Source organism: Erythrolamprus reginae, chromosome 2 (assembly GCF_031021105.1).
Source record: "Erythrolamprus reginae isolate rEryReg1 chromosome 2, rEryReg1.hap1, whole genome shotgun sequence".
In the NCBI taxonomy this organism is placed as follows: Eukaryota; Metazoa; Chordata; class Lepidosauria; order Squamata; family Dipsadidae; genus Erythrolamprus; species Erythrolamprus reginae.
The window spans coordinates 272,577,503-272,590,462 of NC_091951.1; the positions used below are offsets into that span (position 1 = coordinate 272,577,503).

The 12,960-nt window shown below is 39.6% G+C and overlaps 1 protein-coding gene across 1 annotated transcript in view; it reads left to right on the forward strand.

Moving 5' to 3' along the window:
• Nucleotides 1-12,295, forward strand: part of ENTREP1 (endosomal transmembrane epsin interactor 1) — a 38,007-nt gene extending 25,712 nt beyond the window's left edge. Inside the window, exons 8-11 of the mRNA XM_070742640.1 lie at nucleotides 825-900; nucleotides 3,480-3,617; nucleotides 7,090-7,382; nucleotides 10,697-12,295. Coding sequence (XP_070598741.1) covers nucleotides 825-900; nucleotides 3,480-3,617; nucleotides 7,090-7,382; nucleotides 10,697-10,903 — 714 coding nt within the window. The 3' untranslated portion in view covers nucleotides 10,904-12,295. The remainder of the gene's footprint in view (nucleotides 1-824; nucleotides 901-3,479; nucleotides 3,618-7,089; nucleotides 7,383-10,696) is intronic.
• Nucleotides 12,296-12,960: the final 665 nt, after the last annotated feature.

The window sequence follows — 12,960 nt, forward strand, 5'->3', positions numbered from 1 at the left end:
ATGGAATTAGTTGCTACTTTTGCAATTAGACTTTAAGGTAGAACCAGAAGTGGAAATAATTTCTTCAGTTCTCTTGAACCCCTCAGAACCTTTTAGTGGTATTAACAATGCTATCCTCAGTTGTCAGAATAGCAATAGCACTTAGACTGATATACCGCTTTCGAACCCTCTCTAAGTGGTTTACAAAATTATTGTCTCCAACCATCTGGTTCATCATTTTACCTGTCTCCAAAGGATGGAAGACTGCGTCAGCTTTGAGCCTGGTTGGATTCGAACTGCCAAACTAGTCAGTCAGAATAGCCTGCAGTACTTCATTCTAACCACTGCACCACTGCACCTGGAAAGCAGGGAAATCAGGGAATTATCAGGGAAATCGACGGTTTGGGAAATATCAGGGAATTCATGAAAAAAAAACAGAATAAATCAGGGAAGAAAACCAAACTGCATTCAAATGTTTAAACGTCAGGAGAAAATCATGTTAAAAAAAAACAGAGTGAAGCAAAAATGAAGCAGAGTGGCAGAGTGGCAGAGTGAAGCAAAAATGAATATAACTGGCAACAACTTGCTTCCTCAGCTACCAATATTTCTCCACAGCTTAGCCATTTGGTATGACGTCATATACGACCGTGCCTTAACTAGATCGCAAGTTACAAGGAAATGTCAGGGAAATATCAGGGAATTTAGAAATGCTTTCCCCCTGGACACCCTGTTCCATTTAAATTTTACATTTAAATTAAATTAAATTTAAATTCTCGAAAGTCAGGAATGTATTTCTATTTCTCAGTAATTTACTTAGAAGATTGCTCTGATATTTTTATATTTAGGAAGATGCATCCAGTTCAGCTGTTGCAGAAGCTGTAAATGTCCCAACTGAACAAAATGATACACAGGTACCACAAGGTAAAAAGTGTTTTTTTTAAGTATTGTGCTAAGGTTAGCAATAAATTACAAGAAATACAGTAATGATTGTTTTCTTATTTAAACTAATTTATTGTATATATTAACAACCATTTTCTCTTCAAATTGATCATTCTAAAATAGTCTTTTTCTTTAACTTAAACATTTTAGGAGGAGAACCATGTTAGTTTATGGTAGCAAAAGATCAGGAGGAGTTTGATTTTTAGCTAACAAATTATATTAGAAAAACAAACAAACCTCCAGCTCACTTTATCAGATGCATAAAGCAGCCAGATTAATAAAGGATTTAAACTAGGGCCAGGGGGAAGAAGGGGAATGGAGGTCAGTTAAGCAGAGGAAGGGTACACATAAAACAGATTGCCAGTACTTCATTGAAATTTGTTAAAACACCATCGTATTTGTTCTGTCCTTTTGAGATTGCCCGCACCTTTGACGTAGGTGAGTTCAGCATCCTTTCACTCACTGATGGAGTTGGCAGTGCTCCACTGGATTCTGCATAGGACAAATAGGACAAACTTTGCACAGAAGAATTAATAGACACAGATTTGAGACCAAGGAACAAAACAAGGAAAAATAGCACTGGAGCACTTCAGCCTTGTAATGTCCTTGAAGTGACTCTTTTGGAATAATAGGACTTTATCTCGACCATTGCTAATGAAAATGAGTAAATCTTACTATTGGATTCTGGAAGCAACTGAACAGAACTAAAACTGTATTCATTCTAAAGCCTACTTCATGGTAGTGTCATTATTTGAGGAATAAAGTTTACATTTTCTTTTTATCCTTAATGCTTTTGGAATGGTGGTGTTGATGTTAATTTAAAAGTATTTTAATTATTTGTTCGTAGTCCCTGCAGTGTTATAAATGTGATAGGCAAAATACAGAGACCCTGGATTAGATTAAAAACTAAACTGAAGAAAGTTAACACATTTTTTATGACCTTGTATTGATGGAGTTGTCAGGCTATTTAATTAATTTTGAAAATACATGTGTCTAGGGGAGACCATGAACAATAATTTTATTTGTATTCTGTCTTCTAGGACAAGTTTTCACTATTTACAATTTTAAAAGTACAGAATACATAATATATTATATATATATAATATTATTATTATATATAAGTGCAACATGTATTTTAAAATGAGAGAGAATTATTGTTAAAATCAATGAAAAGACTGCCAGTATAAAATAATCTTTGGACCTGGTTGGGCCTCATTTGACAGAATATATACAGTTCTTATTAGATTCTCCCAGTGAGGGATCCTTGAATCACAAATATCAATCTATGTTTTTTTTAAAAAAAATCATTGAACTGAATATTGTGTGCACTATTATTTGGATGAAACGAAGAACTAAGAATACTCGAGAGAAATTGCCAATGTGAATTTCCCAACAGCTTTGTTTAGATCTGTAAAACTAAGACAAGATAGATATGGTCTATCCCCTGTGTGAATAGCTGATTCTGAATCTAGTGATTTGATGGATAAGTGGAAAACATTGTTTTGAGCTCAACATGATGTTTTGAGTCATTGCATCATTAACTCTTACCAATCTTTATTGATTTGTGGACTTGATTCTTCCTTTATCAAGGTTTGTTAGTTCTCTAGGATAAAGCTTGTTTATAACCAGTTTTACTGTGTGATTCCTTTGAAAATTGTACACTATTAGAGCACAGATTATGATGATTTCATTAGGATCAGAATTTGAGACCAGTGAGTCTCTTTCGGTATACAAGTATCTGTGACCCACTTGAAAATGAGGAATTTGTGTTCCCTTTACTTTGAAACAAGGTACTTCTAAAAATAGTTTTTGCATAGTTCCCCATTAAAAACAGGAACTCTCAATTAATTATTTTAAATCTCATGTGGCTTACCCCAGAACCATGTCCTTGTTGTTTTTTTCTTGCCAACAGCATCGAAATGGCTTGTCATGAAATTTGGGGGTATTCGTTTTTATATATTCTGAGAACAATAGGAACACATGTTTTTCATTTCTGCAAGCTATTTGGATAACACTGATAATTCTCAGGTGCTGAAAGCAAAACATGTCTTTTTCTGTCCATGTTTCTGTAACACTGCCAAGTTTACATATGCTTGTGAACATGATGTTAAAATAACAAGTCCACCTTTTTAAGATTTACAGTTTGCTTTCCTTGATCACTGAAACATAGTGAAAGGATTAAGTTTCCAAATAAAATGGCACATAGTTTGCCAGATAGGCTATAAGAACTCTGTTAGACACTTGTCACTGACACATTGGCAATACTTTCGATAATGAGCGCACAAGCCTTTTTATAATTGTATTACTGTATTATGATTAACAGAAACCTTTATTGTAACGGAAAGCTTTCTAAGTATTGCTTGGTAACCTTTGTTTAACTTTAAATGACTGTAGAAATCTGTTTTAAAAAAATGTTTCCAGGATTTTTTTCTCTCACTACTTTATATTTTTGTGTGTGTGCGTACACACGCGCATATGGATGTGGATATGAAGAAAGAGAAGCAGAGCATATGTGAGTTCATGCTAATTGAATTTCTTGCTCCTGTCTTTCTTCATTGCAGGAGATGAAGGTTCTCCGAATTCTTTGAGTAGAGAGACCACCTTGTCTCCAGATGCCAGCTTGGTACCTGTGGGGACTTCTCAGTTATTCAGAAAACGATCAAAAAGTGATCCTGTTCTTCAGGCCTTTCAATCCAGAGGTGACCTGATTCTTCTCCCCTTTCTGGAAAATATTCTTTATCTCTTTTTCCCCTGAGACCAGAAAATGAAGGAGATTTATTATCCTTAAAAGTGTTCCATCTCAAATGGTGTTGTTGCCTTGGAGCTATAAATTATTCAATGAAAAATGATGACGATCTTGTTAGAATCAGGGCCATAAAGCCCAGGGAGACCCTCATCTCAGCCAGAAGACCAGGAGTGGCAATTATACACCAACTCCCACCCACCATTTCTTCCAAAGCTGGAAAGGGGAGGGGAAGGGAAGGTTTGGCCGCAGACATCAGAACTGAGGCTTACCGTATTTTTCGCTCTATAAGACGCACCTGCTGATAAGACGCACCTAGATTTTAGAGGTTCGGGGGGGGTGCTGGGAAGCCCCCCAGGCCGGCTGCGATCTTTTAAAACAGCCGCGCCGCTTCCCAGCTGTCTCCTGAAGCCAAACGCCAAAGGCGAACTTCCGCGTTCGGCTTCAGGAGTCAGCTGGGAAGCGGGTTCAGGGGGGTGCTGGGAAGCCCCCCAGGCCAGTTGCAATCTTTTAAAACAGCCGCGCCGCTTCTCAGCTGACTCCTGAAGCGCGGAAGTTCGCCTTTGGCTTTTGGCTTCAGGAGTCAGCTGAGAAGCGGCGCGGCTGTTTTAAAAGATCGCAGCCGGCCTGGGGGGCTTCCCAGCACCCCTTCGAACCTGGGTTGGGGGTTCGGGGGGGTGCTGGAAAGCCCCCCAGGCCGGCTGCGATCTTTTAAAACAGCCGCGCCACTTCTCAGCTGACTCCTGAAGCGTGGAAGTTCGCTTTTGGCTTCAGGAGTCAGCTGGGAAGCGGCGCGGCTGTTTTAAAAGATCGCAGCCGGCCTGGGGGGCTTTCCAGCACACACCCCGAACCCCCAACTCGGAACCGCGTTCAGACGATTCCCCCCCTGTCCCCGTCCCCGCGCCTACCGCGCACCGCTCGCCTTCCCGGGCAGCCCGACACGCCGGATCGCTCGCTCCCTCGCGCGTCCCGCCCGCCGCCAAGCCCCGCTCGCCGTCAGGCTCCTTCCATCCGGACGGCCGCTTTCCCGGGACGCAGGCGGAGCTGCTGCTCCAGTTCGCTGCCAGTACTGTAGTATCCAGCTTGCACGCATTAATCGCTTTTCCATTGTTTCCTATGGGAAACAATGTTTCGACATACGAGCTTTTCGACTCACGAGCCTCCTTCCGGCACCAATTAAATTCGTATGTTGAGGTTCTACTGTATATCGCCGCCCCCCTCTGCTCCAGCGCCTCCCCCCACTCCCTGCCTGCATCTTCGCTCCATAAGACGGGGCTGATTTTTCATCCTACTTTGGGAGGAAAAAACCTGCATCTTATGGAGCGAAAAATACGGTAGTTTTTCTGTGCTTACCTCATTCTCATTCTAAAAGGGTCCTTCACTGAATATGGCTATTCGGCAGTATTTGCAGAGCCAGGTATTGATAGACAGTTTTCTTATAGTAATTCTGCTAATAAGGCAAAGAATAATAAAGAAGGAAAGGGAAGGGGGGTAGTTGCAGTGCATCAGCCCACATTTGAGTATACAGTAGATCACTTAGAAACATAGAAGATTGATGGCAGAAAAAGACCTCATGGTCCATCTAGTCTGCCCTTATATTATTTCCTGTATTTTATCTTAGGATGGATATATGTTTATCCCAGGTATGTTTAAATTCAGTTACTGTGGATTTAGCAACCACGTCTGCTGGAGGTTTGTTCCAAGCATCTACTACTCTTTCAGTAAACTAATATTTTCTCACGTTACATAGAAACATAGAAGACTGACGGCAGAAAAAGACCCCATGGTCCATCTAGTCTGCCCTTTTACTATTTCCTGTATTTTATCTTACAACGTTGATTCTGATCTTTCCCCCAACTAACCTCAGATTGTGCCCCCTTGTTCTTGTGTTAACTTTCCTATTAAAAACACTTCCCTCCTGAACCTTATTTAACCCTTTAACATATTTAAATGCATTAATCATGTCTCCCCTTTCCCTTCTGTCCTCCAAACTATACAGATTGAGTTCATTAAATCTTTCTTGATAAGTTTTATGCTTAAGACCTTCCACCATTTTTGTAGCCTGTCTTTGGACCCTTTCAATTTTATCAATATCTTTTTGTAGGTGAGGTCTCCAGAACTGAACACAGTATTTGAAATGTGGTCTCACCAGCGCTCTATGCAGCGGGATCACAATCTCTCTCTTCCTGCATGTTATACCACTAGCTATGAAGCCAAGCATTCTACTTGCTTTCCCTACCGCCTGACCGCACTGTTCACCTATGTCGGAAATCGCTACCCCTTAATCCTCTTTTGAAGTTTTTGCTAACACAGAACTGCCAATAAAATACTCAGATTGAGGATTACTTTTGCCCAAGTGCATTATTTTACATTTGAAAACATTAAACTGCAGTTTCCATTGCTTTGACCACTTATCTAGTAAAGCTAAATCATTTGCCATATTACAGATGCCTCCAGGAATATCAACCCTATTGCATACTTTAGAGTCATCGGCAAATAGGCAAACCTTCCCTACCAAACCGTTTGCCTGTAGAAACTATGGTTAAGTCTGTCCTTGTGTTGTGAAATTAAGAAGTTTTAATCATGTTTTCTGATTGGTAGATTACCACTACTTGTAAGACGAAGATTGTTCTTTTTAGTTTCAAGGGTGGAAAAAAAATTCTACTCTCTTTCTAGTCATTCATTTCCACAGATATGATCCAGGACAGCGGAGGGTAGGATAGGATAGAGTGATATAGTGTTAAAACAGATCAACAACTTCTTCTGATTCCAGAGTTTACTGGGTGATTCTTGAATAGTCACACACTGTCTAAGTGCCCTGCTCTGAACTCTGGGAAGGACAGCAATATGTTTTTTTAAAGGGGGAGGGAGTAGAGGGAATGGGACATGTGCAAAAAGCTATGTAGTAAAATGCTTGTAATTATGGAATTTGTATTCTGTTTATAACATTAATTAATAATGAATATTCTACAATGGATTCCTGATTTATAATAAATATCTGAAGAGTAGTGCAGATATGTCGTGCAGATATGAATTAAAATAGGTGTTCAGTTTGATTTGGCTTCTGAGATTGCTACTTTCAGGCATATTTTTAAGGGGTTTGGTGATTAAGTATAATTATGGGGTTCTGCCAATTATACAGGTATTCTAAGAATTCAACAGTTACATCAAAATTGCAACTTTATGATGCAAGCTCTGCCCCTAACATATATGTAAACTGTGATGAAAATAGAACATTTTGTTATTTTGTTTATGCATTTATGACATTTGTATGCCGCCCATCACACTAGAGTCTAAGTTACTCTAATGGTAATGGTAAAAATGGCAGAGTTGCATTGTGCTGACCTCCTTCTGAATTTATGACTGACAATCTGTGTGTAAACAACTAGGGTGCAACCATTGGTATTTTTATTTTATTTTGTCTCCAGGTCCAGTGCTAAGTTGCGAGGCTGCTACTCAGACAGACCGAAAACCCCAGCTGGCTACGGTCGTTTTGCGGAAAAGTCTGAGAGCAAAGGCTGCTGCACGTTCAAGGCCTCAGTCTTTAATAGACTACAAATCATATATAGATACTAAGCTCCTGGTAGCCAAATTCTTGGAGCAGTCCTCCTGCAACATGACGCCTGACATACATGAACTAGTAGAAGACATCAAAACTGTCTTGAAATCAGATGAAGAGCACATGGAGGAAGCCATCACAAGTGCCAATTTCCTTGAGCAGGTAAGATACAAACTCCTAAAGAATTTGCAGCTCTGCTTGGGGAAGGAAAGGCCAGCTCAAAATGAGAGTTGGTATAAGTTGCTGTCTGGTGTTAGCTTTTTTCCCCCATAGGTCACAGTGGTTCGCTTTTTTTTCCAATTTTTTTTTAAATTAATTTTTAACAAATTTATATACACACAACATAAAACCGTGCATAGTGAAATGTGTCCACCACCCAGACACACACACATTCCCCACCGCCAAATCGGGGGTGTTTCTTGTATAGTCCACTTGACCCAAGAGCAATATATCTATTTACATATTATAGAGTGATTCCAATTTATTTCTTGTAGCTTGGTCTCGGATTCTGCTCGTCATATATCATTTTACCTTGTCCCACCGTCCCATCAGTTGTCCCAACTCAGTTTCATTATCCGAATTTATCCTTTTATCCATAATTTCAAATTGAATATGGTCCACCATGAACCTATACCAATTTTGCATTGTCCATTTTGTCGCATCCTTCCAACCCAAAACTATTACTGCCCGAGCGCTTTCTATTGCTGCTTTTTTTATTTCTCTAAATTCTCCCATCGCATTGCTTTTAACTAGTACTGCCATTTCCTTAGTGATTGTCCATTGTGTATTTAGCATTCTATTGATATCCTCTTTCACTTTTTGCCAAAATTCCTGCACTATCGGGCATTCCCAAAACATATGCATAAACACTCCTTTATCTTGACACCCATGCCAACAATTCCCCCTGACATTCTGCTGAAAATGTGCGAGTTGAAGGGGAGTAAAATACCACTTATGTAATATTTTCCTTCTCATTTCCTTGATTCTTGTATTTTTAATTTTCCTTATATTTTCTATTATATTTTCCATCTCTTGTACCTCATTTTGTCACCATTTAGTCAATCCTTCAATCGTGTCCCCGTCTGACTACACTAGCAATTTATATATATTGGTTGCTTGCGCCTTTATACCCTCACTTTTTTCTCTTATTATTTTCTCTAACCCTGTCTCCTCCCTCAATAGTACTTCTTTATTCTCCCTTTCATTAAGATATTTACATATTGCATTTATTTGTAGCCAACTTCCATTGGTCACAGTGGTTCTCAACCGGGGGATCAGGACTCCTTTGGGGGTTGAACGACCATTTCACAGGGGTCGCCTAAGACCATAGGAAAAGACAAATTTCCCATGGTGTTAGATACTAAAGCTTCTATTCTGGTGCCTTAGAACATATTTTTACAATCAGACCAATCAGGTGTTTACAGTAGGAGTGTCCCTCTGACCTTCCTGCCAATCAGTTTAAAGCTCTGTTAAGAGAATTGGCACTAAACCTATGGTTGGGGGTCACCACAACATGGGAAACTATATTAAGGGGACGCGGGAGAAGACAAGGTAATATTTCATCCTAGTCTGCTAGTTACAGGTTTGTTCTTTAATTATAATTAATGATTCAATTTCTGTGAACCAGGTTAGTGAAGAAGGGCAGAAGATAGTAGACCTTTTATTTTCTAAATAAAATTACTTCTCACTTCTGTGTTGTTCTTTTCCCCCTATTCTCTCTAAATTAGTAGAAGCATATAGTTCTTACTTAAGGAATAAATGTGATCTTATCCTATGTTTGCACTATTTGCAGTTCCTAAGGGGGAAATAGGATTTTGGTTACTTAGTAAGTTAAAGGACGAGGTAATGCTTGTGGGTGACGCTCTCCCCAAGTTTAACTAGTCACATGAAGGGTCAGGGCAGCCTTTTGCCAATGCTGGATATGCTTTTCTGTAGAAGATGTGTAAGGATAGAAGTCTCCAGCTGACAAAGGAGAGAAAATAGGGAGTATGTCCTTGCAGAATTACTGTATTTTTCAATGTATAAGACACACCAAGATTTCGAAGAGGTATGTAAGGGGGGGGGGAGTTTTTGCCCTTCCCCAGTCCTCAAGAACACTCTGCAGACCTCCATTTTTGTGAAAAAAATTTCAGGTTTTGGGCCATTGTTTTGAAAAAATGGGAGTATTATTGCCCTCCCCCAGCCCCCAGAAGCACTCTGCAAACCTCCCAAACCCTCTGAGCACCCTGTATTTGTGAAAAATGGGTCGTATCAGTGTTGCTACTGATACTAAAGCACACTCAGATATATATATGTACGCAGACCCCCAAACCTTCTGCAGTTGGAGCAATATTCGTTTGTGTTGTATCCATAATTTTGATAGTTTCACTTATGACTGAAGTCTTTCTAACTAAATGGCTTAATTCCCAATCAAAAGGAAAAATGGTCCAAAATATGTCCTGATGGCTAAAGGATTCTATACTTAGGTGTTTAATGAAATAGCCAGGTATTATATGAAGTCCGTTTTTTAAAATTTTACTTTATTTATTCAGTTTCTATAGCCATCCACCTCAGCCAAGTGTCTCTGGGTGTCTTACAGTTCTAAAACAATAAAAAAAACAGTAAAAACCTCTGAACAATAAATGAATGAATGAATGAATGAATGAATGAATGAATGAATGAATGCATACAGCAGCCGAAATAGTTAACTAACTAACAGTAAAGTCAATAAACAGAGCCCTTAGCACATTTGGAACCCCAGGCCTAAGTACAAGTCACTTTTGCAAAAGTCCAATATGGTTGGGGCCATTCTAGCAGCTGCATGGCCTAGAGGTGGAGCTCTTGCCTCGCACTCAGTAGGTTGTGAGTTTGATCCTAGGTAAAGGCAGATGTTGGGTCTCCTGCTTGGGCAGGGGGTTGGACTAGATGACCTGCAAGATCCCTTCCAACTCTGTTAATCTTTTAAATGTTAAACTTCCAACGGGAGGACATCCCATAGAGCAGTGGCCACTGCGGAAAGAAGCCCCTCTTCTGATCCCTAGAAGTCGACACTCTTTGGCTGATGAGATCTGCAGCATGCCCAATTTGCTTTTAAAATTTTATTTTAAGGCAGTTAACGTTTTCTTTATCCTCACATTTCGTAGTCAAAAATAGGTATGGCAGTTGACAGTGTAATGTAAGAGTCGGGGTGGCGCAACAGGTAGAGTGCTGTACTGCAGGCCACTGAAGCTGACTGTAGATCTGAAGGTCAGCGGTTCAAATCTCATCACCGGCTCAAGGTTGACTCAGCCTTCCATCCTTCCGAGGTGGGTAAAATGAGGACTCGGATTGTGGGGGCAATATGCTGGCTCCGTTAAAAAGTGCTATTGCTAACATGTTGTAAGCCGCCCTGAGTCTAAGGAGAAGGGCGGCATAAAAATTGAATGAATGAATGAATGAATGAATGAATGAATGAATGAATGAATGAATGAATGAATAAATGTTCTTTCTTTCCAAAGGTCATGACTCCTGCTAAGCCAGCCATAGCAGGAGCACACACGCTGCCTTTCAGGAGGCATCCGGGACTTTTGCACTTGGAGAGCTGTGGAGATGTAAGTACTTTCACTGCAGCCGGAGCGCCCCGAGGGCCAGAGAGGAGGCCGCAGCGGATGGAGCCAGAGCGGCCTCACAGCCTCATCGGAGTCGTCCGAGAAACAGTACTCTGAGCGCAGTTGCTTTTTGGTCCTTCGTGGGGTGCAGAGACCGGATCAGGGAAGCAGTCGGATGGAGGGATCTTTAATCTATGTCTCTCACTTACCGTACTGTTGCTTTTGAAAGAGCGTTTGAAGAAAAGATTGGAGTAAATTACTTCGGAGAAAACCACGGTGCATTATAAACATAGCTCGAATCAGAAAAAAAAAGGATATTCAGGTAGAGTTAAGATACGTGAGGATAAGTTGTGTATCGTAAGATACAGGTAAAGGAGGAGGAGTTTTCTTTATAATTGTTTCTACATAAACTTCCAAGTGTTGTCCCTGGTATGTGTGGGTTTCATTTTAATGTGTTATATCTGAAAGGGAATATAAGATAGAGACGTTTATAGTATGTGGAGCTGAAGTATGTATTCTCAGTCATCCCTTTCTTTTTTGCTAATGTTGCACTACACTTTTATCACGTTAAATTTTTTTAAAAGTATAAAGAAGCTTTTAAAATGACGTGGGGTGAACAGAGCTATCACTTTACTTAAAAGTGCTGCATGAACCTTCAGCCCTCATTTTTTATCACTTCAAGTGCAAAAGTGCTTAAAAGTAATAGGTCACTCAGGTGTTCTGCTGCTGTTCTCAGCCCATAAACTGCTCAATAATCTTGAAAAAAAATGGATTAATAAACTTCAGAGCAATGATACATTTTTTCCAGGGCAGCTTTATTACCAAAATGATGATGGAGGAATGAGCAAATTTATGACAATGTGGAGGGCTGTGCATGCTTCAAACATGATTCAAAAGACCATCAGACTCGAAGGAAGTGAGAAAATAGTACAGATGCTATTTATTTATGCAGCCTGAAAATAAAATGCCATTGATTTTAAAAGTTAACTCATAATCATCAACCCATTAAAAGTGACCTCCTTTTTGGGGGATCATGTAGAAGCCTGAAAAAAGAAATAGATTGTATTAATGTCTATCCAAAAATCCTGGGCTTTGGAAAGACTGAAGCACTACTTGTGAATCATTTTCGAAGTGCTCATTGCGCTCTAAATATTTTAGGGGAATGATTTTTTCTCTGCTTAAAACACAGATATAAATGTATTTCTACTGGTTTTATTTCATAATTTGGCTTAATCATTAGTAGGAATCCAGGTGAGAAAAAAGAGGGTTTTTTCCTCTCTTCCTAAATCTTTGCTGACTTAAAATACATTCTGCACATTTCAAAACACTTGCCTGTAATGGACGAAACTGGTGGTATTGGTAGGAGCCATTGCTACACATTTTTAGGTTTTTACTTTCAGCTTCCAGAAATGCTGATAATCCAACACTTCTTTTCCTCAAATTATTTGTCTTAATTCAGAAAATAATAAGTTGTATTTAATTTTGATTAAAATTATAAATGAAGTAAAACATTTTCTGGTTTCTTTTTCTTGACACCATACATGAACTATTCCAGTTTGTTTCCTAAGTGTCTCTGATAGGCTGTAGCAGGGGTGAGGACTTCAACTCCTAGAATTCCTCAGCTGGCCATGCTGAGCAGTCTTTAAAAAGTTGCCAAGGTTGAACAACCTTGGACTAAAACCTGTATTAGTGTTTCAGACTTATGTTGAGTTTCTCATTGAGATCTCCATCTGAAGCATGACTCAGTAAAATAATTACCTGTTTTCCAGTTTGCTAACCCAGTAAAACCAGGACTATTTTTTTTTTTGGTGAGGGTTCAGCGAAAGGTAATTCCTTGACTTCCATGACTAAGTACAGTAAAAACACTTTAATAAAGGAAACAGAAAAATAATTATCCTTGAAATTAACTCTTTTGTTGCCTTTATTTATTAAATGTATTTTCTGCCATCTTGCAACCACCTGCCAATTAGTTTCCTGCCTTTCATGGCTGGTGAAAGTTTTTCATATGGCGACCGCCAGATGGGTTCAGGCAGTGATGAATTCTTCACTGCAGGAGGAAGACATCCCATGGATTTTTAAAAAGAATCCCCTGGACCACCATCTTCTCAACCCCCCCACCCCCACCCCACCCATTTCTTGATCCAACATACTTGGATATTTGCCATCCAATCTGT